This window comes from Trachurus japonicus, chromosome 13, assembly GCF_045865225.1.
Source record: "Trachurus japonicus isolate A0001 chromosome 13, Traja_1.0".
Classification (NCBI taxonomy): Eukaryota; Metazoa; Chordata; class Actinopteri; order Carangiformes; family Carangidae; genus Trachurus; species Trachurus japonicus.
In genome coordinates this window covers 32,857,056-32,884,312 of record NC_140919.1, presented here as the reverse complement: position 1 = coordinate 32,884,312, position 27,257 = coordinate 32,857,056, and the positions used below count along the sequence as shown (strand labels likewise).

The 27,257-nt window shown below is 43.4% G+C and overlaps 1 protein-coding gene across 20 annotated transcripts in view; it reads right to left on the bottom strand.

Moving 5' to 3' along the window:
- robo2 (roundabout, axon guidance receptor, homolog 2 (Drosophila)) overlaps nucleotides 1-27,257 on the bottom strand; it is a 274,846-nt gene that overhangs the window by 20,585 nt on the left and 227,004 nt on the right. For 11 of the 20 annotated variants that reach the window (XM_085796044.1, XM_085796026.1, XM_085796036.1 and 8 more), the window contains 15 exons: nucleotides 25,626-25,750; nucleotides 22,927-23,098; nucleotides 20,056-20,261; nucleotides 19,061-19,142; nucleotides 18,781-18,946; nucleotides 18,438-18,604; nucleotides 17,056-17,177; nucleotides 14,982-15,213; nucleotides 11,955-12,079; nucleotides 11,682-11,853; nucleotides 10,202-10,390; nucleotides 9,226-9,252; nucleotides 6,317-6,359; nucleotides 2,132-2,259; nucleotides 922-1,194 (listed from right to left, as the gene is read on the bottom strand). In XM_085796044.1, coding sequence (XP_085652170.1) covers nucleotides 922-1,194; nucleotides 2,132-2,259; nucleotides 6,317-6,359; nucleotides 9,226-9,252; nucleotides 10,202-10,390; nucleotides 11,682-11,853; nucleotides 11,955-12,079; nucleotides 14,982-15,213; nucleotides 17,056-17,177; nucleotides 18,438-18,604; nucleotides 18,781-18,946; nucleotides 19,061-19,142; nucleotides 20,056-20,261; nucleotides 22,927-23,098; nucleotides 25,626-25,750 — 2,229 coding nt within the window. The remainder of the gene's footprint in view (nucleotides 1-921; nucleotides 1,195-2,131; nucleotides 2,260-6,316; nucleotides 6,360-9,225; nucleotides 9,253-10,201; nucleotides 10,391-11,681; nucleotides 11,854-11,954; nucleotides 12,080-14,981; nucleotides 15,214-17,055; nucleotides 17,178-18,437; nucleotides 18,605-18,780; nucleotides 18,947-19,060; nucleotides 19,143-20,055; nucleotides 20,262-22,926; nucleotides 23,099-25,625; nucleotides 25,751-27,257) is intronic. The other 9 variants (XM_085796039.1, XM_085796028.1, XM_085796038.1 and 6 more) reach the window with 1 other exon arrangement.

Here is a 27,257-nt window from a genome sequence, read left to right as displayed (position 1 = left end):
ACATGCAGTTAGAGCATCGAGCAAGCAGGATATATTCAGGATTCATACATTCAACAGGCTGTACTTATTCATCTTTTTTTGTTCACTTTGGGGCTTGTAAGCAACCGACAATTCATGTGCTGGACTAATTATATTTGCTATTGATCCCAAAAAAACCTAGTGTTTATCCTTTCAATTCACAAAATGAAACAAATGAGTCAACAGTAGAGAATTTAATTCAATATTTGTCCTCCTTCAGGAGATATAATCATGCATAATAATTTGTGATTATACCTCTTAAAATGATGCCAGGGAGAATTAGGAAAGGAGTTTTTAGAGATTCATCGCATTAGGTGGACCATGTAAAAACTATAATTAATCAGTTTTAGACTGTTGAGAAAATAAGATCTTAAATATGTATTAGAATACAGCCGATGAACGCTCATTACACCTTAAATATGAAACTCCACTCTGCTTTAAAAAAAAAAAAAATCCCATATCAAATCCAGAGTAATTCATGTGGATTATTTTCTTAAACATTAGTCAAGCTAAAATGGATTGGCAATTACTCTGAAACTGAAGGAGGAGTGGTACCATCATGAAAACCCAGCAAGAAAATGGATGGATGACTTAACCGCACTACTCCTTCAAGAGATGTTTATTCAACCTTGAGAGTAACCAAGATGATGTCTGCTGGGAGAAAAATGGCTCATTTTTTTAAAGACAAACTCCCCTCACCGCTAAGGGGTTAAGAGGGCTTCAGGGAAGTTTAAATGGCTTGTTACAACTGTAAACCTGATTTTGGTTAATTGAATTTGCTTCTGATGTTACAAGATGGCTCCAGCTAACCCACTCTCATTTTGCTACATACAACTTGCAAGGGGGCAACAACATGCCCCCTAAAACTGCTACTGGAGCACTCACTTTCTGCGTGTAACTTACTGTTGTTGCAGGAGTTCTTGTCGGGCAGGGAGTAGCCCAGGTTGGCCATCTCTTGCTTGGCCTGGAGGGAGGCTTTCCACTGGGCCTCGGGCAGATCCACAGCCAGCTCATGGATGCTGCTGGAGTGGAGGATCTGAGTGGTGGCATAGGGAGTGGCCTGGGATGTTTGGCCCGGGCTGTTGTAGTTGGCTTTGGTGGTGAAGTCTATGCTGCTGTAGATGGCTCCATCTGAGAGCATGGTGCCTGTCTTGTCCCCTTGGCCACTGGGAAGATCTGGGAAAGTGGAAGGGAAGACAATGTAGAAAAACTGTATAAGTTCACCTCACCTGTGGTATTCAAATGGAAATGCCCGTTTTTAAGCAAGATAAAGGGAACAGGACTATTCAGCTATATGTCTTGCAATTTCATCCTGAATAGTGCAATCAGCTCCTTATTTGTATGAAATTATAGCCTGGTTCTTGGTGCTTTCAGGTCAGTTCACATTTTAAGAAACAGCAGTTAACAGGTTAATCTGACAGAACAAATTCATCCCAGTTATTCATGTATTCCAAGCTGAGGTGCCCTGTTCCCCTCCACATGTGAGGATATCTCACTCCCCTCCATTCTCTGTTCATATACAGTACATGAGGGATAAAGCCACTGCTCTGCATATGGGAGTGTCTGAGTATGTTTATGTACCTATGTGTGTGTGTGTGTGTGTGTGTGTGTGTGGTGACAGAGGAAGGGAGAAAAAGAGCAAGCAGACTCTCTCCGTAGTGCATGGTTTGCATGCCCAGTGAAGGGGAGATGATGTAGAGCCATGGCGGAAGTGTCCGCATCTGCGCCAGTCAAGCTGCGCCTGTCCTTCACGACTGGCTGCTCAGGACCATCCTTTCAAACACCCATCCACCCCTGCTCCTCTGCCTCCTCCAACGGTCTCTCCTCTCACATTCTCGTGCTCTGAGGTATTGGCTATGACACAAAGCTGGACTATCTGCCATTACTCAGCCAGGCGACAGCGGGGGCCCTGTTGTTAATGCTCTGGCTTTCCTCTGATGTGATATATTAATGTATATCCAAACACACGCACAGTATGCACATATGTATACATCTTGCATGCATATACAGAATGAACATAACGAACAACAGAAGCCCTGGTGGAACAGACAAGAAGGCAGGTCATCATCTTTCATCTTTTACAGTCTCTATCTTAAAGCGCCCTGGCGCTCACCTCCTCGGCCAAAGTTACTCAGGTCGTTGGGTCCCCCGGAGCCGCTGTTGACAGGCAGGCTGGTGGCTGGCCAAGAGTCCGCTAACCAGGGGTATGCTGGGTCACCCGCATTCAGCAATCCTGGCCGGCTGTGCAGAAATAAGAGGATGAAAAGCTGGATAAAGCACAGGCTGTGAAATTACATTACTACCAGAGTTTTTTGTACAAAGAATATCCCCAATTCCTTATTATGCATGGTCTAATGCTGCATTATGTTTCTGGATTTAGAAATAATGAACAGAAAAACATGACAGCAATCAGCAGCTAGACAAAAAAGGGGGAAAAAAATCAAACATATGTTTAAATGTTGGTTTGTGCACAAGAATGTGTGTTTGTGTGAGATAAGCTTGCCGTAAGCCTCTGAAGCTAATGAAACACTTCTGAGATAGAAGGAAATACAGTGCAGATACATTTCTTCACCCACAAAGTTAGAATTCCTTCAGGCAAACATAGCCCTTTATCTTTCTGTTTCTCCTGCTGTGTCTTTGTCACATTCTCAGAGTTATTAATGCAAAAGCACACTGTGGAGACACTAATGCATGCTTGGGCTCTCTGCGCACGTGCAGCAGTGCATGTCGACACCCACGTGTATATATTTCCTTATTCATTAATATGGTGTACAATCTGCTGCGTTTTCCCATCAACCCCTTGTGGTGATGTCCAGACAGTCTGAATCTTATTTGATGAAACGTCAATCCTCGGCCACAGCCGCAACATGATACCCCCCAACCCACTTGTGGGATGCCTGCTTATAAGAAAGGGCAGCTCCATTTAACAGGTGTTGTGTCCCTCCTGAGGGGGTGAGAACCATAAAAAGCAGCCATTAAGACTTTAACCTGTCATGGGTGACTGCTGGGAGGCCATTAGGGCCACTTTACTGTACAATCACGTCGGAGGCTCGTTACCATGGGTAACACAGATGGAGTTAAATGAGAGTGAGAGATGGAGTTAAATGCCTTTGTTGATGTGTCAGTTCACTGATGAATTACACTCCACTTGTTTCTAACGATCTGCCATCGAAATGGATTAAAATACTACCAAAAACGTAATAATGTATAATCAAATAGAAGAAGGATAAACACATATTTAATATTGTATGAAAACAAAAGACCCAGTAAAAGTGTTGCTCATATTCCCTAGGAAATCACACCCTGCACTGGTCTGACAAGCACCACATGTGATGAAGAGAATAGCATCGCCTTCACTGTCAGTGCCCGGCAGTGCTAGTGTGTAGCAGACTACAGATACACATGTGCACTCCGAGAAGCTGCATAACACAGTAGTTAGCAGGCTGGGCTGTCTGATGGGGCTTTTTGTCTCAGCTCCAGTAGGGTGATGTGTTGGCTCTGAGGGACTGGGAGAGAGTCGGGCCCTGAGGACAAGGGCAGGTAATGGTCTCTCCCTCAGCCACAGGTTCTAAATGAGAAAAGCTGTTCCACGGAAGGGGGGAGTCCAAATGTACTGCAGCCCTGGCAAGCTAAGAGCCCTTGTTGTGGTTCCTGAATGCCAAAACAGGCCCTCGGGGGAGACAAGTCATTCAAATTGATGGCTGTGCATCAGACACATGCACTTTTATAGGGTAATACATCTCTCCCCATCCTTCTACCTCTGTTTCTGGCTGCCATGTTCCCCAACTGCCATCATTCTCTCTCACTATACCACCTTTCTCTAACCCCTTTCCCCCCCTTTTATTTTTTCCCTTATATACCTCTGCCTGGTTTTTGTACTGTATCTCCCCTTGTGCGCTTCGCATCTGTCAGATTAAAAGCAGCTGAAAAAGAGGGGACTTTGTTCCCTGTTGTAGATTGCACTACAAATGTGCACCGTCCAAAGTAAGAGAGGATGCCTTTGTCTCACCACCGCTCTCTCTCGCCCCGTGTGCTCCAGCGAGCCCTCCCCCAGCCCACTAGAGAAAGACCATTTGAAAGACAAGACGCTGACAGTGGAAATGGCTGCATCGTCCTTGTGTTCATCACACAGCAGTACTCCTGCTGAGGATAATTAGAATAAGACTGATTTCTACTGGGGATATTTGTTATATATGTGAGTGTGCATGTGTGTGTGTGTGTGTGAGAGACAGTGGGGTAATAGGGAGCAGGTGGGGGGTGGGCACTGGGTCATATGTCTAATGAAAAGTTGACACCTAACTTGGATGGATAGCAACCTTGGAAGATAAAATTTGATTTGGAGCGTTTCCTCTTCCTGTTGGACATTTCAGTTACTTGTGATGGGTAGGAAACCATAAATACAAGCTGAGACGCCTGACACTGAGCTTCCCATAAATAAGCCAAGTGAGAGAAATTAATTCCAAAGCAACTTCATAAATCAGCTGTTTATGGTCCCAACGACTAGTGAATGGAACTTGGATTAAAAGTCTAGACATTAGCTAACAGAGCAATGAGAAACCCAGATTACATACTAATACTTTCTGGATTAACTCTCAGGGAAATACGCTGTCATTTAGCATTCAGATCCTGGGATATAAAGAAATCTCCATAGCAACAGTGTTAGTGAAACCTCTTCACTGCAACGCTCAACCCATTCTCTCTGCCTATAGGAGTGAATCTGCTTTGCTAAAATATTGATCAGTGCCCAGATAGGAAGTTATTACTACCTCCTAATTACCATCTCCCTATTGGCAGGGGGATAAGGAATGAGCCCTTATCGGCTTTTATCAATTTCAATTGAGCAGCCAAAGTCAAATCGTCCAGGTCTACCAATCTGCAGCCTATTCATCTTCCATGAATCATTTATTTTGTGATCGATTAAATGTAATTGTTCAGTCAGGGCAATTTGGCAGGAGCCAATGAGAAACTGGAATCAGACATGGCTTCATTTGCTATTGTCTAATTAATGCAATAAACATCGCATGTAACAAATGAACACATTTTCCTCTGATACTCTGTTACACATTTTCACTCTCAGGGCAGATGGGGAAGTTGCAACATCTGGGATTTGATGGCACTAGAGTGACTAACGGATCAGAGGCTCACATTAGAATAAGAGTCCCAGACTGCATCCTATTCCGCTGTTGTGAAAATTCGCTGCTCCTGACTAAAGATATGACAAAAAAGAAAACACCACAAATACAGACATTTCAAATCTCATTCGCTGGACTGAGAATCAGAGCCACTTATGTGGAAAATTGAAGGAAAAACAGTGATGGGTAGGAAACCATAAATACAAGCTGAGACGCCTGACACTGAGCTTCACACTGATCACAGCAGAAAGTAGATGAGAAAAGGCACGACAAGTGGCGTGGCTAATTCATTGAGAGCTTGCTGGCAGCTCACAGAACAATATAGGCAAAATTGTCCATTGTGGCATCCAGTCATATGCACACGGTAAGGGGGGGAAAAATGAATAAATAAATAAAAAAACATAAATATAAAAATGCTGCAAGCAGGCTGTGGAGCACACACATTCCCCAAAGCCCAGAGACACTCAGGGTCAGATTTAGTTGGCAGTCTCTGGCTGAGTGTTTGAGATCTGGAGGTTTTACCTAGTCAGGTGTGATAAGTAGTAGATAGACAGAAGCCAGGGATTCTCAAGGGAGTATCTTGAATACCCACAAAGGCTCCGTAACTGGTGTCATTGAGATGTGCCCTGCTCTCTGAAGCCCCTCTCTCTTTCACTAACACACACTGAGATGGAGCAGGCTATATGGGGGTGCAATGGGGTACCTCCACACACCTCTCCCCTGGGTAATTATTTTTACATTATTACATGTGCTCAGATCCCAGCCGCCCACGCAAGGTGACAGGCAAATTTATCACTCCAGAGGGCTTCTGGGTTGCCTGTAGCTGGCAGCGGAAGATAAATGACAAAATAAAAGCACTCTCTGCTTAAATTGTTTCTGTTAATTCTGTTGAGGAGATTTATGAGTTCATCTATCGATGCATGAATGGAGATGTGGTAGAAATGTATATTTGGACGCCGGTTTGCATGGTAGGCACACAAACAGGTATCAGTTATCTATCAATATATCAGTCATTTATCAGTGTTAAAATCAAGTTTTGCTTTTCTGTGGACTTGATGCATGACTGAGGAGGAAACATATGAAGACATGTAAAGACAATGATAACAAGAAGGTGTTTATTTGCCTGTTTTATCTCACTACAATAGTGATGCAGTATTGTAACTCACCTTCCATTGCTCATCAGACCGCCATCAACTCTCTGGAATGTCACTAGAGTCAGAGAAGAAACACAGAGGGGAGAAAAAAAGACAACAACAGATATTAAGTTTTTCTGGCACACATAGCAAACAACAACCAGGATTGAATTCCATAATAAAAATACCACATTTTATTTTCAATATTATCCAGTTTGCCCTTCAAACTTCAGCAGTTACATGTTCATCTGTGCACTTTTTCTTACACAGCTAGATAGTTGATGGCTTCACTAAGAGATGCAGATGTCCCTCTGCGTCCATTGCCTTTCATGAAAATTAAAAAAAAAGTGCAATGATGAGGATTGCATATTGCTTTGCTTTGCATAAGTGGAGACGTCATGTGTTCCTCAAGGACAAGATGCCTGATGAGAGGGAAAACTCATTTCATCTTTCTTATTTTGCTGCTGAGCTATTATCAGATTTGTGATTAAATCTCAACCAAAAAAATGATTAGAAAAGGCAGAGGGCTCGTTAATCACGTTGAATTTTTCTATCTACAAGCGCAGAGGCTGAGTTACTGATCCCTCGGCTAGCAGGGCTCCCCAGAAGCCATGCATGTGGCCCGTTCCATTACGGTGATCTATAGATAACAAGGGCCGCTCTTTGTCAGCGGCTGGTAAAACTCCACGGCTCAAAGTGAGAGACGGCTGAAAAGGATCTATTTCATCTCTGCTCAACCACCATGATGACAAAGCAGCATCAAAAAGTTCTAAGCATGTAAGAACTTCAGTGGATCACAGGAAACACAGGAAAAGCAGCGAGAGTTTTGGAAATCACCTCATACCAATGAGGAAAAAACAGAGAGGATGGGGAAAAAAAAGAGGGCCGGTTTACTCAAGAGAGAGAGAGAGAGGAGAGCTGTTAGTAATTTGGCTCATTTGTTCCACAGATGGAGATTAAAGAGAGAAGGAGGCAGTACATTCCTCCTCTCTTTTCTGTTTCATTCAGGTTGATTCCACAACAGGCCCAGGCATGGGCGAGAGAGAGGGGGCTTTTCTGTGAGTGACGTCGTAACGCAGATGACAGGGTGAGGAAACTCCCACAATAGATTACAGAGGCTGCTTACAGGACATTTTAATGTGTTGTCAACATAACCTAAGCCTAATCCAATTTCCTCTCTCCTGAACTGAGTTTTAGGATTTTAAACAAGAGAAACACAATTTAAAAATGTGTCGAGCAGGAGCATCAGAACACTTTAGAGTTTATTTACTGCATTTGGGTTTAAGCAACTGGATAGCAGCAGGTGGAATTAAAATACTCACTGCTAACAATGGTGTTACACAGATAAAACAAACACTGCAGGTCTGTCTGAGTAAAATATAGCTTTGACAGCTTGAGACAGACTTGGCATTCTTTATTCAGTCAAAGAGAAAGCCATTTCTCTTTGTTCCACCACCAGAAAACTTGCATTAGAGTATTCTCAGTTGGTTGAGAGAGGACTGACAGGAGAGGGAGGTGGAGGCGAGGGGAGACTGTGCAGCGGGAAAAGCCTCTGAAGTCCCTATCTGTGCTCAGGCACATTTCGAGGCTGCTGTGGAATACTTTTATGTTAGCCAGAGTGACATGGCGGTATAGCTGTGCTTCTCGCCTCTGTCTTCCAGATAAGCACTTTCTCCAATATGAATACAGATTAATCCCCTTTAATAAGCATTAAGGGGGGTGGACATAATCAGCGTATAAAAATTCCATCAAATCTCTTTCCTGCTGGCTGTGCGCCTCAACAGTGTAGTGATTTACCCCTCTTGTACTGACAGCTTTAGGAGGCTGAGACAGGACACTCTCGATACATCAACTAATTGTCAATACAGAGAAGAGCAGCACTGTGAGACTCTTCAGCCACACTCTGGCTCATGTTCTGAGTGTGACCTCCCCAACTCTGCACCCTCTGCTGCACCTGACCTTGTTGTGTGCTGCGTGCCACTTGAAAATATTTTAGGCGATTAACTTGATTCCTCTCTGAGGCTGGCTTCTCTGAGATGTGTTTCCTATTTATGATCAGACAAGCTTCACAAACAGTAAACTGAGTTTTTGGCTTTAGGTTGCACAGGAACCGCAAACCGACAGTATGTATATTTACTAAACATCCTAAAAAATTATCACTGAATCCAGAAAAAAGGGTGAGGGGGCACCGTGCTGAGCCGTAACTCGGTTACATCTACTGCACAGCCAAGAGGCCTCTGGGCATCATTTTCATTTAATCTCTTTGCTTTTTTGACTTTCTCTTTACACCCATCACCTCTGTAGTTTTGAACGGTTACTCTTAAAGGACAAGAGGAGACATATGCTACACAGCTGTAAATGAAATAAACACAGAATTCAGCCAAGAAAGCCAATGACATACAGTCACAGTGGTGGGGGGGATCCTCACAAGAACACAAAGGTTAAATATGAGGGAAGGAAGAAAATAAAAAAACACCATCCAGCTGCCTATCTGACACCTATAAAGAACACGTATGTGAAACGCAACATGATTTGAGCCTTGAGAAGAAAACAAAAAGGAATATGATTATTTGAGGAGGAGGGAAAATGGGCAGTCTCATTCCTGTAGCACAAGACTGTCACGAGGAAAGATACACGAGACAGGATGAAACTTCATTCAAAAAACGGACATACACACAAATACAACACAAAGTCTGCAGGTTGGGCAGGGGGAAGAGTTTCAGTTTGCAGGGCCCTGGTCATGGCAAATTACAAATGTGGATAACTCTTGACTTGTAAATTTGTTTCTCTGCTGGTGGGTTTGATTGCCTACGTCAGTGTGCGTTTTGAATTTGCATTAGCCATGACCATCAGTCTGACAATCCAAGCATATATACGATTAAGCGGGCAGGAGATGACGCTGCGTTGAGGTGGGGTGAAAAGACGGGACAAATGAACAGTACCTGCAGGGGTGAAGGTGAAGGACTGAACTGCAAAACAAGAAGACAGAGAAGTTGTGCGTTAAAAGCCTGCAGAGATAAGCGGTGCTTGAGGGGGGTACAGTATCTGCACACTGGGGACGGGGTCGCGGGCGGAGCAGCACCGAAGGGGCTCAGAGAATGTGAGAACCATGTCGTCGCCCAATGTGCAGAGCTTCAGCCAGGAAAGCAGCCGGCTCAGAGGCCACAGAGGTGTAGAGACGGTGGCACAAACCAAAGAAAACACACAAACACATGTAACAAACAGAAATGACAACCAAATTAACCGAGCCTGATTACAGCAGCTGCCACTGCACTTACTGCGTTTGACCTGCTGAAGGCAATTTAGAAATTGGCTACATAAAAAAAATGTGCTTCTCTTGGATTTCTGCATGTTAATAAGAAAAGAACTAATGTTAGAATATTGTGCTGCACAGACAACAACACTTCATTACCATTTTCCACTCTCTAATTAAATCTTGTACCCTTGGCAGTGCATGCGGACTTGGTGGTTTGCTGGTATTGACTGGGGGTCGCTCAGTAAGATGTCAGGGTCAGTGTGTGGGAGGGGAGCTGGACCGACTCCAGCTTCAGTGACCAACAGAGAGTCCGGTCTGCCCACTCAGCTCGACCACCCTGGGCTATTAACCAACACCGTGGGTGGATTTGTCAAAAAACTCTAGCCCTCTGGATATGATTCATGCTGACATCTGTCTCCCTCTTGAGCTTTTAAACACGGTAGCCATCTGAACCTCACTGGTAGAAGCATCTGCAGTGTTTCATCAAAACTGGACTGATTGGGACTGTCAGATGATCATGTGGTGGGAAAAAAAAGGTCTTGCTTTAACAGAGAGAAAAGCGATTGTTTGTTGAGTGGTAGGAAAGATAATCCATTGTTTTCTATGGTGTGAGAGCAGAGTGTCAGTATTAATTTGCATTGGGTATCTATGACCAGTCTAACCTGCGTAGTTGCTCAGGCCCTTTCTCTTCTTTCTCCTCCAGTAGAGCCAGATGCTGAAGCCCATGAGGATGACCCAGCAGGCACCGCCGATACCGGCGATAAAAGCGGGCTGCTTCACCACGTCAGTGATTTGCTCTGTGATGCTGTTGTTCCGGTTTCCATGAATGATTACATCTCGAAACTCCTTACCTGAGGGCACAGGAAAAAACAGGCAACATTAATGTGGTGGCAGGTGGGCAGTTACTGGAGTGACTGTAATATCAATACTATGGTGAGCATGATTTGCTGCTTCAAGGTAAAAAGTTAACACAATTGGCCATGTAATACTGAAGGACCTGAGAATGTTCCACTTTTTCACTCTGTAAAAGAAAGAAAAAAACATCTATAGATACATCAAGCTGGGGTTAAGGCTAGATTAAGCTCAAAGAAAGTAGGTCTGATGAATTCCAGCAGAGATATTGACCACGGAAGCAGGACATAGATCTAAAGGATGTGCAGTGAAATATAATGTGCAGACTGAAAAAGACAAAGCCTAAAAGCTTATAACAAAACCCCAGGTGAGCAGGTTGTTTGCTTAGCTCAGCCCCTAATTCACTCCGTTGCTGGTAAAACACACCATGTGAAATAAGAGGAGGGGATCCTGGTCTGTATTGATCTCCAATCGCAGCTCAGTCTGCTTGACACCATCTCTTGGAGCATGATACGACGCAGAGCACAAACAAATCTTCCCACACTTCACGCAGGAACAAGTACGGCTCTCATAAAGAGAAAAAACTTAGGCGTTACATGTACGTACATGCATAGCTGCACAGAAGCTCTTCATCTTCATATTACTGTGTAACCACATGAGCACACACACACCCATTGGCACATCCGTAGACTTGCAAACACGCAACATATTATAACTGCAAGGCAAGCTTTGGGCTCTGCTCTGGGAGATGGATTATGTGAGTGACACTGGGGAAATAAGAACATGCTACAGGCCAAGCCATCAGTTATGGGTCAAATCAGGCACAATCTGCCTCAGCTCCACATAAATCATACGTGGCCAGGCCACATTTCAAATTGGTAGTATGTTAACAATATTACCTGTTATCTGCTATTCCTACTGTTTTAAGAAAATATTCAGTCTTTGCTCCTCTGATGATATCAGGGATGTTTTTTTTTTTATAATAATACACAAGTTAGAATAATTTTGTTTTCAGACACAGTCTTCTTTTCATTCCTATTTATACACATCAGTAATACTAATCACCTTTGATCAGGTGTCCCAGTTAGCAGTTTTGAGAAGATATTCACTTTATCTATCACAAATAAATCACATTGCCACAATAATTTCATGAGTAGAGCTAAAAAAAAAAAAAAAAAAAAAATCCAACTTTATGGGCAACAGTGTTATATAAGATAAGATAATGGAATATAAGATATTTAGATAAACAAATACTGAGGACGTTCATGGGTTTTAATCAGTGAATCTTACCAATGACAATAGATTGAGGTTCACTCTTGACTCCAACCCCTGCACTTGTGCTGGCAGCCACTTCCACTCGATACACCACTCCCACCTGCAGCCCGCCCACCACCACAGAGCGTATGGCTGCATCCACTGTCTTATTTACATGGAAACGTGTCTCGTTCCCAAGACACCAGATCTGAAGCAGAGAGAGGTGGAGGGAGAAACAGAGAGGCGGTTGATTCCATTTGGCTTTTGTACGAGTTAAATTAGAATTCCTGCTGACTTGCCGGGACAAACCTTGTACTCCTGAATGATGCCGTTCTGGTGGTCTGATGGAGGAGGGTCCCAGGAGATGCTTATGGAAGTGCTGTTCTGGTTTCCCACGGTCAGGACTGTTACCTGCTGAGGAGGGGCGCTGGGAGCTGAAGGAGGAAGCAAAAAATAACCAGTTCAACAATCAGATTGGCTATTTTGCAGTTAAGGCAGCGGAGTATTTAATCCTTAGGAAAAAAAAGAAATAGTGCAGGGATGCAAAGAATGATTGTTACTGAATGTCTCAACAGCAGCTCGGAAATATGCACATACCGAGAATCTGACACACACACACACACACACAGGCACACACACACACACTTTTTCCAAGGAATGTTATTCTTCTGGGATGGCACAGGTGGCTGAAGGCTGTCAATATGTCTCATTAGAGGGGGATTTACATGAGGACCAGCGCGGGGCCCGACATGGCTATAGCCTAACTTTAACATTTCACTGTGATTTAATATCTCGTCTCAGTCCCGGTGGATTTGCACTGAGAATACTGGTATTGATTTGTTAAATGACGTCTTGGCACAGTGAGACAGCACTCAAGACTCCAGCTTTGACCAAGCCAAGGTGGCATGTGGGTCGACAAGCTTATAGGATGAAGCGTAGACATGACGGATATATATATATATAAACATTATAGGTGAAGGAAACCAGGTGTCAGCAAACATATTGACTGGTTCTATCGATCAGTCAGATGAAACTAAAGCCACTAGGTAAGGATCAGAGCAAAGCTGCAAAGCATGCTACATCTAAATGAACTGGTTCCATCCACAGGCAGACAGAGAGGGGGATAAAAACAAGACAGGTCCAGGCTTTCATAAACCTGACTCTGTTGTTATTCTGATGGCAACAATCTTCTGACCCCACAAGGGGTAACAGAGGAAAAATAAATAACAGTTGGTCCAACTGGAAATAACGTTTTAAAAATAATGTTTTCTCATTTCCGCAGTGGCTGGCAGGGGAGCGGCACCACAGCAGAATACTGACAGGTCAATTACTCCTGAGCTGCCTCTCCCTCACCTTGCCTCCATCCAAAATGGCACGTGTCACCCTGTAAATCTGTGCTCATCCCTCAGCGCGATTGGCCACACAGGCCCCCAGAGAGCCGGAAGGCCCTGGCATGGTGGAAGATAAATGTGTCCAATGATGAACCCAACACCTTGGCCAGATTAGAAACAATCTACCAAGGGAGGATCTGATCAGCCATCATGCTCAGGGGCTCTTCCAACGCTGAATTACATCCAGGTGACAAAGTGGTGGATCGGTTGTGTGGCAGCCATCACAGACAATGTCGTTCAAAGTTAATGTTATGAATGATTTAGCAGCTTATTATCATGCATATTTGTGCTAAACAATACACATTTTTCATTAGGGTCCTCGGAGGCTGCGCTAATAGAGCCATTAGTGGAGTGATGTATGGCAGGCAGGAATGTGACCCCCTGTCTCTCACGCGCACACACCGCTGTGTTGCATGATGAAGGAATACAAACATCACATATCCATTCCAAAAAAAAAAAAAACTATGTCAAAATCAGTGGTGTGGGAGGAAGGCTGCTGACCTTCCAAGGAGGTACCCATTAATATGAATGAAGATTAGTCCACAACAAATGAACATTCCTACAAACATTACTGATTTCCCTTCCAACTAAATAAGCATTATTTTGCATAAATAATGCCCTCCCTTAGTGAGACAATCATTCAGCAGGAAATCAGATGGGAACTAGAGTTCATTTATCAGTCATGACAGGACTGTCCAGATGGAGAGTGAGAGAAAGAGAAAAAAAGACGAGGGAGATGACAAAGATGGAAACTGCATTTTGAGTGCTGAGAGCACTGTAACACACTGCATCCGTCTGGGCCTGTTCTGGGGATTCTTTAATTGTGTTTTGCTAATAGAGGAACCTGAGTTTAATCAAGCCTCTGAACTAGACTTCTATATCCATCTAGCTGCCCTTCTCAGTAGTCCCAAGGTCTCCGAGGAGCCCACAGCCATGTGTTTGACGGTGTATCAGCTATTTTGACAGAAATGGAAAGTGGCCGAGCTCTCGGAGGGACTGGGATGCAGATAGAGCAGAAGCAGGGAGTGTTATCAGAATTGGTAATAGCTGTGACATGCAGGTCCTGGAGGCCTTAGGGAGAGGAGATGTGCTAGCATGTATGGGTTTACTGTATGTATGTGCTAGTGTGTGTTGGGGACAGCTGTGATGGCAAGTCCTGCTATGGCAGTCAGTACACTGGCTGGTCACCAGAGATATGCTACATTTGAGAAGAGGAAAATAAATGGGTCTGTCACCCCGACAGCATGTGAACTGTCTCCTATACATGCAAGCCTGAATATGTTGTACAGCATGATGGGCTTTTGTCTCTAAAGACTCTGTGTTTGTCTGTCTATGCTATAGTGGGTCTGTGTGTCTTTACTTCAGATCACATCATTATTTCATTTCAGTTATAAGGCCTGAAAGGTTGAAGCAAGGCTGGCGCAGTGCTATTGCATGCATTTCTGTTTTGGCATTGGTCAAAACAGTAAATTCATCCAAACACAGACCTGTGTACGTGTGTGTGTCTGTGTGTGATAATGTGCCTCACTGCTCTGTGGCCTTGTCAGAGCCTGTATGAATCAAGCTTTGGGCGACAGATCCTCTTTGCAGGAGGAAGTGTGTGTTGTGTCCAATCACAGCTCAGGCCTGTGGCTGCTGGGTGATGGATTAGAGGAAGGTTGGCACTAACACCACCAATCATAAACAAAAAAAGCACAGCAGGAAGGTCAGTCAGACAAGCACAAACACACACACACACACACATATCCCTTTAGTTCTCGGTATCAAAGAGAGGGGCAGTAGTGCCTGTGATGTTATGACAAAAACCCAAGATGAAAGCAGCCTACTTGGTCATGTGTCACCCATCATGCCACATTTGTGTGGACACTCTGCAGTTTGACTCACTGTGTCGCCCTGCTCCCGTTGTAATCTACAAATACTCAGCAAAAGTTCTCCGTCTCCGTACCTTCCTCAGTCGTCCGCGCCGTCCTGGATTCGCTGTCCATGCCTTGAAACTCGTTGAAATAAGGTCGGACTTTGATCTCATACACAATTCCCTTCTTGAGTGCAGAGAGGATGACACTGCGCTCAGAGGAAACCTTCACATCCTGGGTCTGCCAAGGTCCAGGTGAAGGCAGCCCTGATGTCTGCCTGTACAGAACTCTGTAACCCTGGATGAACTGGGACTGACGATCCACCTGAGAAAGTGAACAAAGGAGATCACTGCTGTGTTTCAGTGCAAAAAGAACTGTACAGGGGGAGTTGGTAGGTATTTTCTGGGCCAACTACTAGATAATACAGAAGGATGTTTTTCTGCAATGCACTTTTTTCCTCCCAGGATTGCATGCGTGACACTTAAGCGGCTGTTACTCGTGTAATGGCCCTTTTATCACCAGCTATGACACATTTAGCTCAATTAACACCCTGACATTACCTCATACACACAGCTGCCAGCCCAAAGTGTTCCTCTTTTCCATTAAAGAGACTTTCTGTAATGCCACCTTAAAGGACATCTGCATGTCTCACATGGATTATACTGTAAATACTAGCTGCTGACACTGGGAAGCAGGTTCTGGCGCATTTGCTGTGGAGTTTTGCGAGTATGAGATTGTTCTGCAGCAGCAAATACAGACACCCTGGGGAGATGAGGAGACTACACAGTAGAGGTGATAACGGAAGACCTGTCCCATAGAAAAGACAGAGAGACTGGAAGTGTGATAGCCCCCTGCAAACCACAAAGGACCCCTCCCTTAAAACTATTTAGCTAGACAGAAAAGGCTGAATTTATGCGGAGGAGGAGTGGGAGCATAACTCATTGTAATGGCTTGTTAACAGTAGAAGAAGTGAGCAGGGCTTACAAGTGGGATATTAAGCAGCTGTTTTTCGCCAGTGTAGCACAAGTAAATCAGCAAAATGGATTCCTTGCGTGGTGCGTGACTTTTATTAATGGGATGATTTGGGAATATAAAAGCTCTCTGAGAGTGGCCCCTCTGTTTACTGAAAGGACCCCTGATTGATTAGGTAACCATGTTTTGTGTTGATTGTACATTACAATCATAGAGCAATGCTTTAGCATTACATTAGCCACCAAGTCTCGGGGTGAGACTTATTATAGGGGTCAATAAACATGTCTCCAGGAAAACTGCTAATGTGGTTCATTTGAAAATGGAAACAGGCACCTCATGCCACTAAGTGAAGGGTGTATACTGTAAATACCAGCACCTGAGTGATTTATAGCAACACAATCAGAATAAAGCAGCTCAAATTCTGTGTGGAAATCTCACATTTGAAGAATATAAATGGCTGTTTTGTCCTCATTAGCATACAATTAAATTAACAAAGAAAGATTTTAGTCGAGGCTGCAGCTGTACATTTAATTTCACATTTAAAATAACTGGCCAACATTGCTGACTCTTGAGAAGTGGCAAGCGCCACAGTGTGCACATGTACCGAGCAGTGGAAGAGCAGATGCGTTTTTGTCTGGTTTGCATCAGTGTAATGCAGTGCAGTGTAAATCTCAAGCTGGTAGGAAACAGGGATACTGAATCTGAAAATGTAGTTCAACTACAAACATTAATTTCAATCTAATTTTATCCATGCAACGTCTGTTTCAAGAAGGCAGGAAGCCGAGAATCATATGGAAGACGATGATGAACAACCAGATGTCTCTGGCATCTCTTTTTAAGTTCACTGTGGTTAAAAGAAACCATTTTCAGTTATTTGATGTTCACTTACTTTTAAGTCACCAATTACAATATTTCAAAGCTTCAGGGAAAGAACTAACTAAAATTTCCTGACATAAAAACAAATGGTGGCCTCAAGGAAAACCTTCTTGGCTTCAAAGAGGGATCTTCTGTTAACATCAACCATCTAACTTTATGATTTAACTTTGCAAAATCAAACATGTAAAAGAATGCAGATAGATAAGAGGAAAACCACATGTACTGTAAGCAATTCTAGTGTAGTGACGAACAAATAAAAATGATTGACTTCCCCATAATAAAGCATGAGTTGCATACAGTATTCTGTACCGCACTTACCGTCCATGTGACCTGGATGGTTGTGGGACTCAGGACAACTGGGTTGTGCAGCCGAACAATGACCTCACCGAGTTCCTTCTGTACGTGCCTATGGTCAACACCCTGAGCAGGAGGACTTATGTCTAATAAGAAAGCAGAATCAAAGAGATATGAAGAAAAAGGAAAGAAAGAGAAAGATGAGAGAGACAGCCTGAGAGAAAATGAAATGTTTTCCATGCTCTTCTGCTTGGTTCTCAGAGTTCACTCAGTTCATTTGAAAAGAAGCAACATCATCTGCATCAAAATGACCTCTTTCCATTTTGTATCAGCTCACTTGTCTTGTCTGGTTTTTTTTTGTATGTCTGTGCTTACTTGAACCTGACTGAACAAGCACATCAACAAATGAACTGAAAACGCGACTCCCAGATGTATTGGATGGGAGATGGACATTATGACACAATTTTCCAGCTCATTTCCTGTTTTTGCACATACATTTTATTTCAAGTTCCAACAATACAAGATACTCAGTGGTGACGCAAACCACAGTTTGAGTTATTTACTATAGGAATGAAAAAAAATGAGTATGAGGAAATTATATTTTAAGAAAAGACTTCATTGAGACAACCCAGCGGTCATGAATCACAGGCCACACTAATGGGGCGAGACAGGCCAAACACAGTTAGGAAGAAGTGAAAAATCAATTCATCATCAATGCATGTCACTGTCAATAAACACGTTTAGATATCATCTCAGGACCGTTACTGTACCTCAGTATGAGAGGGAGAGGCTGCAGTCCAAACTGACTCTATATTTATTTTTTTTAACACGCTCCTGGCTCGCATTTGACAGTTGCTTTTGCTTGGGACTTATCATATCAGTGTGATCCGGAGACTGTGGTCTGTCCGCTACCTTAATCAAATCATCTTTGGGTTTGGAGGCAGTCATTTTCTCCTGTTATGATCATTAACATAGCAGGGATAGCACTAACTCAGTTAGGCCCTCCAAAAGTAGACATGGTTATTTTACATAATTGCTTAAGTGTAGCCTTAATGAGTTGGCCTGAGATGGAGAATTTGACCTCTGGAAAATTCTGCAGTGTTTCAGTACAGCTATTCTCTGCAGATTGCTGAGAGGATAAGTATCACACTTTGAAGAGGTGCACAGTGACCTTACCCTGTCAGTCGCAAGTGAAATTATACCCAGCATGAAAGCCAAATATCAACAGTGAAAATGATTATGACAGGTTCTGAAATATACATGAATTCAATAAACACTGTCAATGTAATGACATTCTTTATATCATCATTCATTAAGCATCTTTGAGCACTTGTAAAAGCGTGTTATAAATAAAATGTATTATTGTTATTATTATCAAATGTATTATTCATGTTAACACACGTTACCTTGTGTTCTGACGGGTTCTGACATGGGGCTGGGATCACTCAGGCCCTGGCTGTTGACTGCTCGGACCATGAACAGGTAGATGGTGTTGGGGCGGAGACCTTTGACAGTAAACTGGGTGGTTTTGACGTGATCTGCTACCGTCTGCCAGCTGTTGCTCACTGATTGACTGTAATCAAAGAGAGGAAGGCTATTGCACACTATTTTTCAGTGGCATTTAAGTGGCAACATATAGTCAATGTTAAATGACTTAAAAATTAATGTAAAGAAGATACTGTAAGATAGATTGATTATATCCTAAACATATGACTGCACTGAGCCAGGCGTGGCTCTGCTATGACAAACCTGAAAGCTTCAATGACAAAGGAGGAGACAGGCGATGCTCCAGCCATCCCAGGCTGCCAGGACAAGGACACACTGTTCTTGGTGACATCGGTGACCTGAGGTTTAGATGGTGGGCCTGGAAGCTCATTCTCATCATGGCTCTTCGGTACAATCACTGCACCGGATTCTGAATGGATGGAAAGAAGGGGACAGGAAAAAAATGATATAGCTGATAAGTTTAAAAGCATGTTTTTGTTCTCCCTGTACATAACATCCGTGGAATCATTTCACCATTTTGTACCTTTGACTTCCAAGAAAGCACTCCATGATGTTTCACCGCTGGAGCTGGTAGCCACGCATGTGTAGATCCCAGAGTCTGAGAGCTGATGGGAGAACACGCATGCATACATAGATCAAAAGAAGCGCCGACACACAAACAGCTTAATGACTCCACTGTCAACCCGAATACTTAGTGAAAGGACCGTTTCATTTCACACATTCTAAGAGCGGGAGCAGTGACTGAATACATGTAATCTTTCTATTGCTGAAACACTTAAAAGTGATGGGGCGACATCACGAGCCGGCCTTGCGCTGGCTAAATTGTGTGTCATATGTGAGTGCCTCAAAGTGCTGACACTAATTTCCTAATGAATTCCATTTTCTACTCGCCACCCTTCCATCACTTCTCCACTCCCTCCTCCTTATTTCTCCACTGTCTTGCCGACCACAACAAAGCCAGGCTAATTAATTTAGGGTGGTCTGCTGGAACCCCCTGGACCGATGACAGCTGGCTTGACTCTCCATCCCTCTTAGGAACTTTGGTTGTTTGTTGGTTTTTGTCCCCGAGCCTTCCTTCCATTTATTAAATAACATGTCAGTGGTCGGCAGCTTTGTCAAGCGTAATAGATATTCCACTGAGGCTTTCGAGTACGGAAAAGAAGATGTGAGCCTTTTAAATTTAATCTAGCCTAAATGTGTGCATGTGCACACACATGTGTATAGATCTCTAAGTGCATGCATGTTTCTCTTCAACAGCTGGAGTCCATCCAGCTCTGAACAGCTGCGCCCAGTTGAGGCTGCCGCACCACTAAGTGATACTATCAAACAATTAAATCATTGAAAGAAAAAGAAAAATCAATGCCAATTCATCTATTTACAGCCTGATAAATGATATGCATCTTAAATTAAGATACATACTGGCTAGTGACAACTTTGAAAAAAAAAAAAAACCTGCAGTAATTAACAATTGAGGCAAAAAGAAAAAAAAATGACCTAGAGACCAATGCAATACTTTACCCTAATGCTTTTGATCTGCAGGCTGCCCAGCTCCTGCAGAGACATGCGGGGGTCCTTTCCGAGCAGACTGACCCCATCCTTCAACCAGCTGATGGAGGGGATGGGGTCTCCTGATGCCTGGCACTTCAACAGAGCCACACTGTCCACCCCGAGCGTCTGATTGGACGGGCCTTGGCGAATAATAGGCGGCGGTCTGTCTGTGAGCACTGCGGAACAAAGACAAAATCACAATCGCACCCGTGTCACTCCGGAGTTCAGATGGATGATGGTGTTCACATTAATCGTCCGACTATAAAGTAAACTGAGTATTAAAGCAATGATCATAAAATGTACTGGGGGTGGATGTGGGTATCTATCATAAAGTGGACTATTTTCTCTTCAGGTCTTGTAATTGCACCACAGAACAATGAGCATATCCTGTATTTCCAGGAAGCTGGGAAGGAACAGCTGAGTAGTGTTTTCTTGTTTCCTTGATGTGGCAGAGGGATGCTAAGCAGTTTCCAGTTACTGCCCGGGTAGCCTTATTTTTATACACTACTCTAGACTCTGTGGTACAGTTTGGCGGTGAGACTCTTGCCTATTGACTCAGTGTGGTCTAGATAAATACTTCATTATGTGCAGCGTGGGGCACAATAAAAGGTGAAACTCAAATCCTATGAGCAACTGAGGTGTAAACAGTGTGAAGGGTGAACAGCATCTAAATCTTAATATCAAATAATCAGAGAGGACAACCCTGTGATATTTTGTTCTATATTCGTGCAAACGCTGTGGCAAATTCCATTTACATGAGCAAATTCATTTGTTATAATGTGCCAAAAAAACAGAGAGCCTGTGGGTTCCCTCTATGAAATAGTGGGTATGTCAGAGGTGATCTCAGAGAGAGCTGGTACTCCAACACAGGCAGTTTATATATTTAGAGTTGAATAATGTGGAGTCCCCCTGGCATCACAGAAACCACATTAATTAGAAGTTATGGATTAATGATGTCAGACCTGCAGGGGCTAATTACCAAGTCTACCTCCGTAACCTTTCAACACATTATCACACCCCCGATTCCACCCCTATTTTCTCTCTCGCAGCTCCATCTGACAAAAGGAATTGATTTCCAGAAATGCACTTATGCCGTGTTATGGTCAGCCCTACCTTTGGGTCAGCTAAGAAAGAAAGAGACAAACTATGCAGAAACCTGATATATCACCAACTACTCGCCAAATGTAGCACATCATTTTCAATGCCGGTATTTCACTTAATATTTTTAGTCTTCTGTTCTGTTTATATAAAGAGATCATGTAAATCACAAACTAAGCCAAGACAGGATTTAAAGCACCGGCTACCAGCCAGGAACTCACTGCACTGGAGGTTATCTTATCTCGTAATCACACCCGGAAATTTTCTCTCTGCCTCCGCTTTTACTTAAAGATTTAACATTATAAGCTGGAACAAAGGCTTTTGTTTCTCTGATAAAATTGCCTCAGTCACAATGTGAATCCATGTTTGTTAATGGACAGTTTAAGTAATAATTGTGATGCCTTTCTTCTTAAGTGAAGACCGTATTCCAGCTTTGACAGATGTAAGAGCACAAGCAGAACCCACTGCCTGGTCCTGGGACTTGGTGTGGATGTATCTGATGTATGCAGTGGAGGCACGTGGGAGTGACAGAGGGAGGAGGCGAGGCTCTACTGAAGCCTTAGGTCTCTGGATCAGGAATTTCTCATTACAGATCTCCTTGAACTCCACAGACTGTTGTCAGGGCTCGGGGCAGTAAATCACATAAAGACTGCAGCAGGTGTGGCCATGACCTCTCCCTGGCCCTCCTGTACTCTTTTCTCCTCTCCCTATTTTTCTCTTGGACGTGCCCAACACCCATTTCGCTATCATGTCTTTTGATACACTTTTTTTTTTTACCAGAAAAAAACCCCCACACAGATTTAAATGCAAAAAACATACACTGGAATAAAAGGGTTAAATGTTGATTATATGGTTGTAAAATGTGTTGTTGCATTATTCCAGGCATTTGAAGGACATACCAATTTTGTTCCTGTATCTGACAAAACATTGAAAAAAGTGCTCCCGAGGCGCCTTTAATCTCTCTGCTAGCAGGTACTTCAGTAGACATATGGATGGCCGTCGATCTTGCCATCACAGCAGCTGAGCAGATCAGATGCTCCAACACCTCGCAGGACCACATAATTCATTCCACTGAAAACCACTGTCACTCACTCAATCATGTCACCCCCCTCCCTCCCCCCCAACCTGCTCTTTTACGTGTCTCTCTCTCTATTGCTGCCTCTCTCCTACACATGCTTGCACCTCGCCCACTCATCCAAACTGATCATTAAACTTGAAGGAACTCAAGGGCAATGCTTTATTTCCTTTCCAAAGGAAAAAAAGCCCCAGAAAATTCTAATTAAATAGTGTCAGGTAAAAAAAGAAAAAGAAAAGAAAAGAAACAAAGCCCATAGAGCAGGAACACAGCAACTGAAGGTCATGGGCATTCTTGTATTTCTCAAGCCAAAGCTGAATTTGTTCCTTCACATGGAATTAAAAAATAAAAATAATTTGTACTTAGATTGAATACTTTCAGCAGTGCTGAAGGCCAATTGCCCATTTAAATTCAACAAGGCAAGAGAGATGTTGAAGTTAAACCATGACAAACTAGAATCAGATGGCTTCAAAGTCAGTATAAAATAATGTATTTTTTGAGGGGTAAATGTCTAAATTGATGGTGGGAGAGAATCAAATGTGCATACTGAATATACAGCTGTGTTTATATGCACATTTTCACCAACTCCATCACATTTGCAGTGGCGTTCATGTTCATGTGCTGTAGTGTGCTGGCATGGAAGAAGTTACGCGTCAGTTTCCCCTCACCATCTGTGACCTCCAGTTGAGCCTTGGCGAGGATACTGCCTGCAACGGTCAGCGCCTGGCAGATATAGTAACCAGCATCTGCCCGCTGCACAGATGAGATGGTGAGGTCTCCGCTGGGCGACACCGAGAAGCGACTGTTGGGCTGCTGGGGTTGGTTGGGAAAGAGCAAATTCTGCAAGAAGAGGAACAAACAGCTAATTAGTGAGACCATGGAACCAGGACAACCTGGAAAAATGACAAAACGCTGTTACACACACACACAACAACAACAAAAACGGACACTCACACAGATCAGACTTCACTATCACAGCTAAAGTATGAACAATTTCATCCATCACTTCGTTAACCAACATCACAACCGGCACAACATGCACACAGTTGGATGATTTGTAGGGCTGGGTATTGTTGAGAATCTCACGATTCGATTCGATTTCGATTCATTAGGTCACGATTCGATTCGATATCGATTCGATTCGATATCGATTCGATTCGATATTGATTGAAATGCTTCGATATCGATTCAGTATCAAGCAGAAATACACAAATAAGAGTACCAGATTTTTTTTTTTTTAATAATTATTTGTTTAGTTTCATGCCTTATGAACAGCCATAGTAATTTTGAGTAATAAATGATGTTTAAGTTCTGTGATTTCTGACTGACTGTCAATAAAAAAAAAAAAGTAGCGATATTCGCCGCCGCCGCCGCCGCCGCCGCCGCCCCCCCCCCCGTCGGACGATGGCCGCATCGTCTCACACACATCCACACCACAGAGAAACACGCATGCATAACAGCAGCGCGTGTTGAAAGCGAAAGACGGCGCGGTGCGTCCCTCTGCTGCTGCTACTCCCTCCCATATTGTTATGGTTTGGTCTAGTGCGGCCCCCGTCCGTACAGCGCGAATCACAGGAGGGTGTTGCTCGCAGCGCCCCCACTGGCCAGGGGCTTGAATCGATTCAGAAGATCGCTGAATCGATATTGAATTGCAGAGAAAAGAATTGCAATGCATTGCTGAATCGATATTTTTACCCAGCCCTAATGATTTGGTTTCATACTGAGTCTCGGGCCAAGCCAGAGGCTCCACTGTCTTATGAAGGCTAGTTTTGCTCTTGTTGGCTTCATGACTACTTTCCTTTCTGCCTCAGTTCCAGTGGTTTTGAGCTGCTCATTTACCCACAGAGACCACCACACACAAGTTGAACTTGTACTGGATATCATACAGTTTATCTTTAGAATATCTACAGTTTGCTAAACCATTTCTTCAGAACTGTCCCTAGTCTATTTTGCCTTTAAAGTTTTTATGCTGCATTTCTTTCTTTTTGTAACGCCTCAACACATTATATTACTGTAAGCAGTGTGAATAGCCTTTATGTTTGAAATCTACTTTATAAATAAACTTGCCCTCCGTAAAGAGCGAAGGATTATCAGCTGCACATATTTCAGAGTAAATACGCAGGATCAGAGGACTGATGACACTGAGAAAACATCACCTCTACCTCTTTGTGTTTAACTATTCTGTCAACTAATCCAGGGGCTTTTCTTTTTTGCATTGCTTTTTCCTTATGATCCTCCCAAAGGTAACCAGCAAACAAATTAGCTGGATTTAATTACACCTAATCACTTTAATTCAACAAATTATGTTGTTTTTAAAAAAATAAATGAGGCTCTACGCATATCCAGCACATTAGAGATGCACAGTCCATTATACTCAAGAGTGAGAAAAAGCCTGTTCTGTCATTTAATTACTGTACTTAATTAGCTTTAATTTGTTCTTTCAACAAATGCCTTCACACTCTGTATACGTCAGTGCGGGTGAGGTGGAGAGGGCATCAATAAACACAAGGACAGGAACAAGTACAGAGATGAAGAGGGCGTGTAGCTGCTTGTACAGAAGTGTTTGTAGTGCATTTGTTTCAAAAGGATAATGTGAGACAACACACTGGATATAAATCTGAGCAGGTTCACAACGTTACTCACTATTACTGAGTCATACGCTCTGGGTCACGCATTGATAAGTGAATGAGTATTACTCGGATTGTTTGTGTGAACATGTAAGCATATGTCTAACTAGTGTTCAGTCTTTTCAGAGAACTTTGCTGCAATTGTTAGCCTGCAGGCTGTGTGTGTGTGTGTGTGTGTGTGTGTGTGTGTGTGTGTGTGTGTGTGTGTGTGTGTGTGTGTTTGAACCTTAGCCAGAGCTGAATCATATCTCTGGCCCATCTACAAGCTCCAACAGGCTCCTAATTGGCACTGCTGTCGAGTGTTGTGAGGACACCCATGTATTTGAATGGGTTATCTGCATGAGTGAGGGATAGGATCGTTCTTATCAGTGCAGGGTCACGGGAAACCGATTAGCACTTTGCCAGACACACTGTCGTTTGGCGGGCCCTAGGAACAAAGGTGTATCTGTGTGTGTGTAGTAAGTATACTGATGACAGAGAGTGTAGTTTGAAGTGCTGTGTGAATGTGTGTGTGAGTGTGTCCATGCACAGGGGCAATAGAATCATGAGCACTGAAGCCATTGTACACACAGTCAAAGGAATCCAGACAAAGTGCAGAGTGTTGATAACACTAGAAGCAACAACAAATGATGAAACCTGCCGGCTAGGAGAGCAATATGTTTTCATGTGTATGAAATAATGTGAAAGCACAAAAAAAAGAAAGAAAAATAAACTTTTCACTGTTCGTCAGGTTTTCTTACCTGACTTCCCTCCTTCTGCCAGAAGACCGCAGGCTGAGGGTTTCCTTTGGTTTCGCACGGGAAGGTGGCAGTGCGGCCCTGAGCCACAATTTGGTCCCTTGGACGGATGACAAACTGGGGTGCGGCTAAAGTTAAGGGGTAAAAACACTTGATGTTACTAGAGCAGTGGTACACAGTGAGGCCAAACATCAGGGCTGGAGATTATCAGGGCTTGGGGATTTCAAGCAAAAAACAAGCAATATACCACATGGTCAAATCAAAATGGGAGTGCTGTACAGAGCTTCCATGCAGCGTCATATCCGTCTTTTGCTCTCTAATGGCTCTGAACAGAGGGGAGAACACCAATGACCATCATTTCCATGGTAACCAGGTTGGCCATTCATCCAGGTGAGGCTGAGGCTGAATGAATGACAGCCACATAGGCATTCACACGAGGTAGCGCCTCGGTCACAATGGCATTAAGATTGGAGACAACACCCATGCCCCGGAAAAACATCCAACACTACGAACAGGTAGAGACATACAGGATTAATCATGTCTGACTTTCCATATGTGAGATTTAGTCTGCATCATATTGCATCTCAGAGAAAAGCTGAGAGCTGTAGCGGTTCGGCACGTGATCAAAGCTGCATCAAAAGGGAGCGTGAGACAGAAATGACTACTTCTGTGTTTGCCACACTTCAAGCCAACACCTTCCCATCACAAAGAGAGGAGCCTTGAAAAGCTATCAAACTTTGAAATCATGGTGTGAAGCTTTCTCAGTCAATATTCACGACTCCACCAGGAGCGAGACCAGTTGTCACACACTCGCAGTCTGGAGAGAGTGAGACATTTCTGACTGACAACTTGACAGATGCAGTTCAATAAAAAGGAGAGAGGCATGTGGAGATTAGATACAAGCGCTTTTGGTGTACGCTGTCGCCTCTCTTCTGTCCCTGACCAATCCCTGGTGGTGAGTTAGGTGGGAGGGGGGCGTGACTTCACAGCACACTGTCCTCACATCGCCACTTGTTCATTTATCATGATGATGAATCAGAGTTTCATAGTTGGGATAATAATGGAAGACAGGGTGTTTCATTACCCGTAGCAAACTCTCATCCCAAATCAACATAAAGTACCATGTTTTATATAGATGGTGAAGCATCCATCTGTGTACCTATAATTAGCCATGTCCAAATTGTAAGTGGAACTACAGGGTTTTACTACATTTGCAGCTGCAGACCTAAACCTCTGAACAAGTCTGAACTTTGACCTGAGGTCATTTCCTGACAAAAACAGAAAAAGCTGCCACCATAACCATAAGTAGGTGCAGATTATGGGTGGTTGAAGCTATTTTAATTTCTTCAGATTGTTGTAAAAATTTTACGACAAAAAAATAAAAATAAAAATCTGAATTGTTGCAACGCTGCATCTTGCACTCTTTCTGTTTATTTAGACTTCTTTGTAAGTCCTTCCACTGACAAGCCAGCTGGTTCTAGTAAGGCCAAACTCTTCCCATTTGGCTGGTCTCTCCATGTAATCCCTTTTCGGGGATGTGTATTTGTCAAAGATACACACAGTTGGGAATGGTACAGATGGCTACAGATTTACTGCCTTCCCGTTTGGCCTTCTGCAGCTTGGATATCTTGTGGC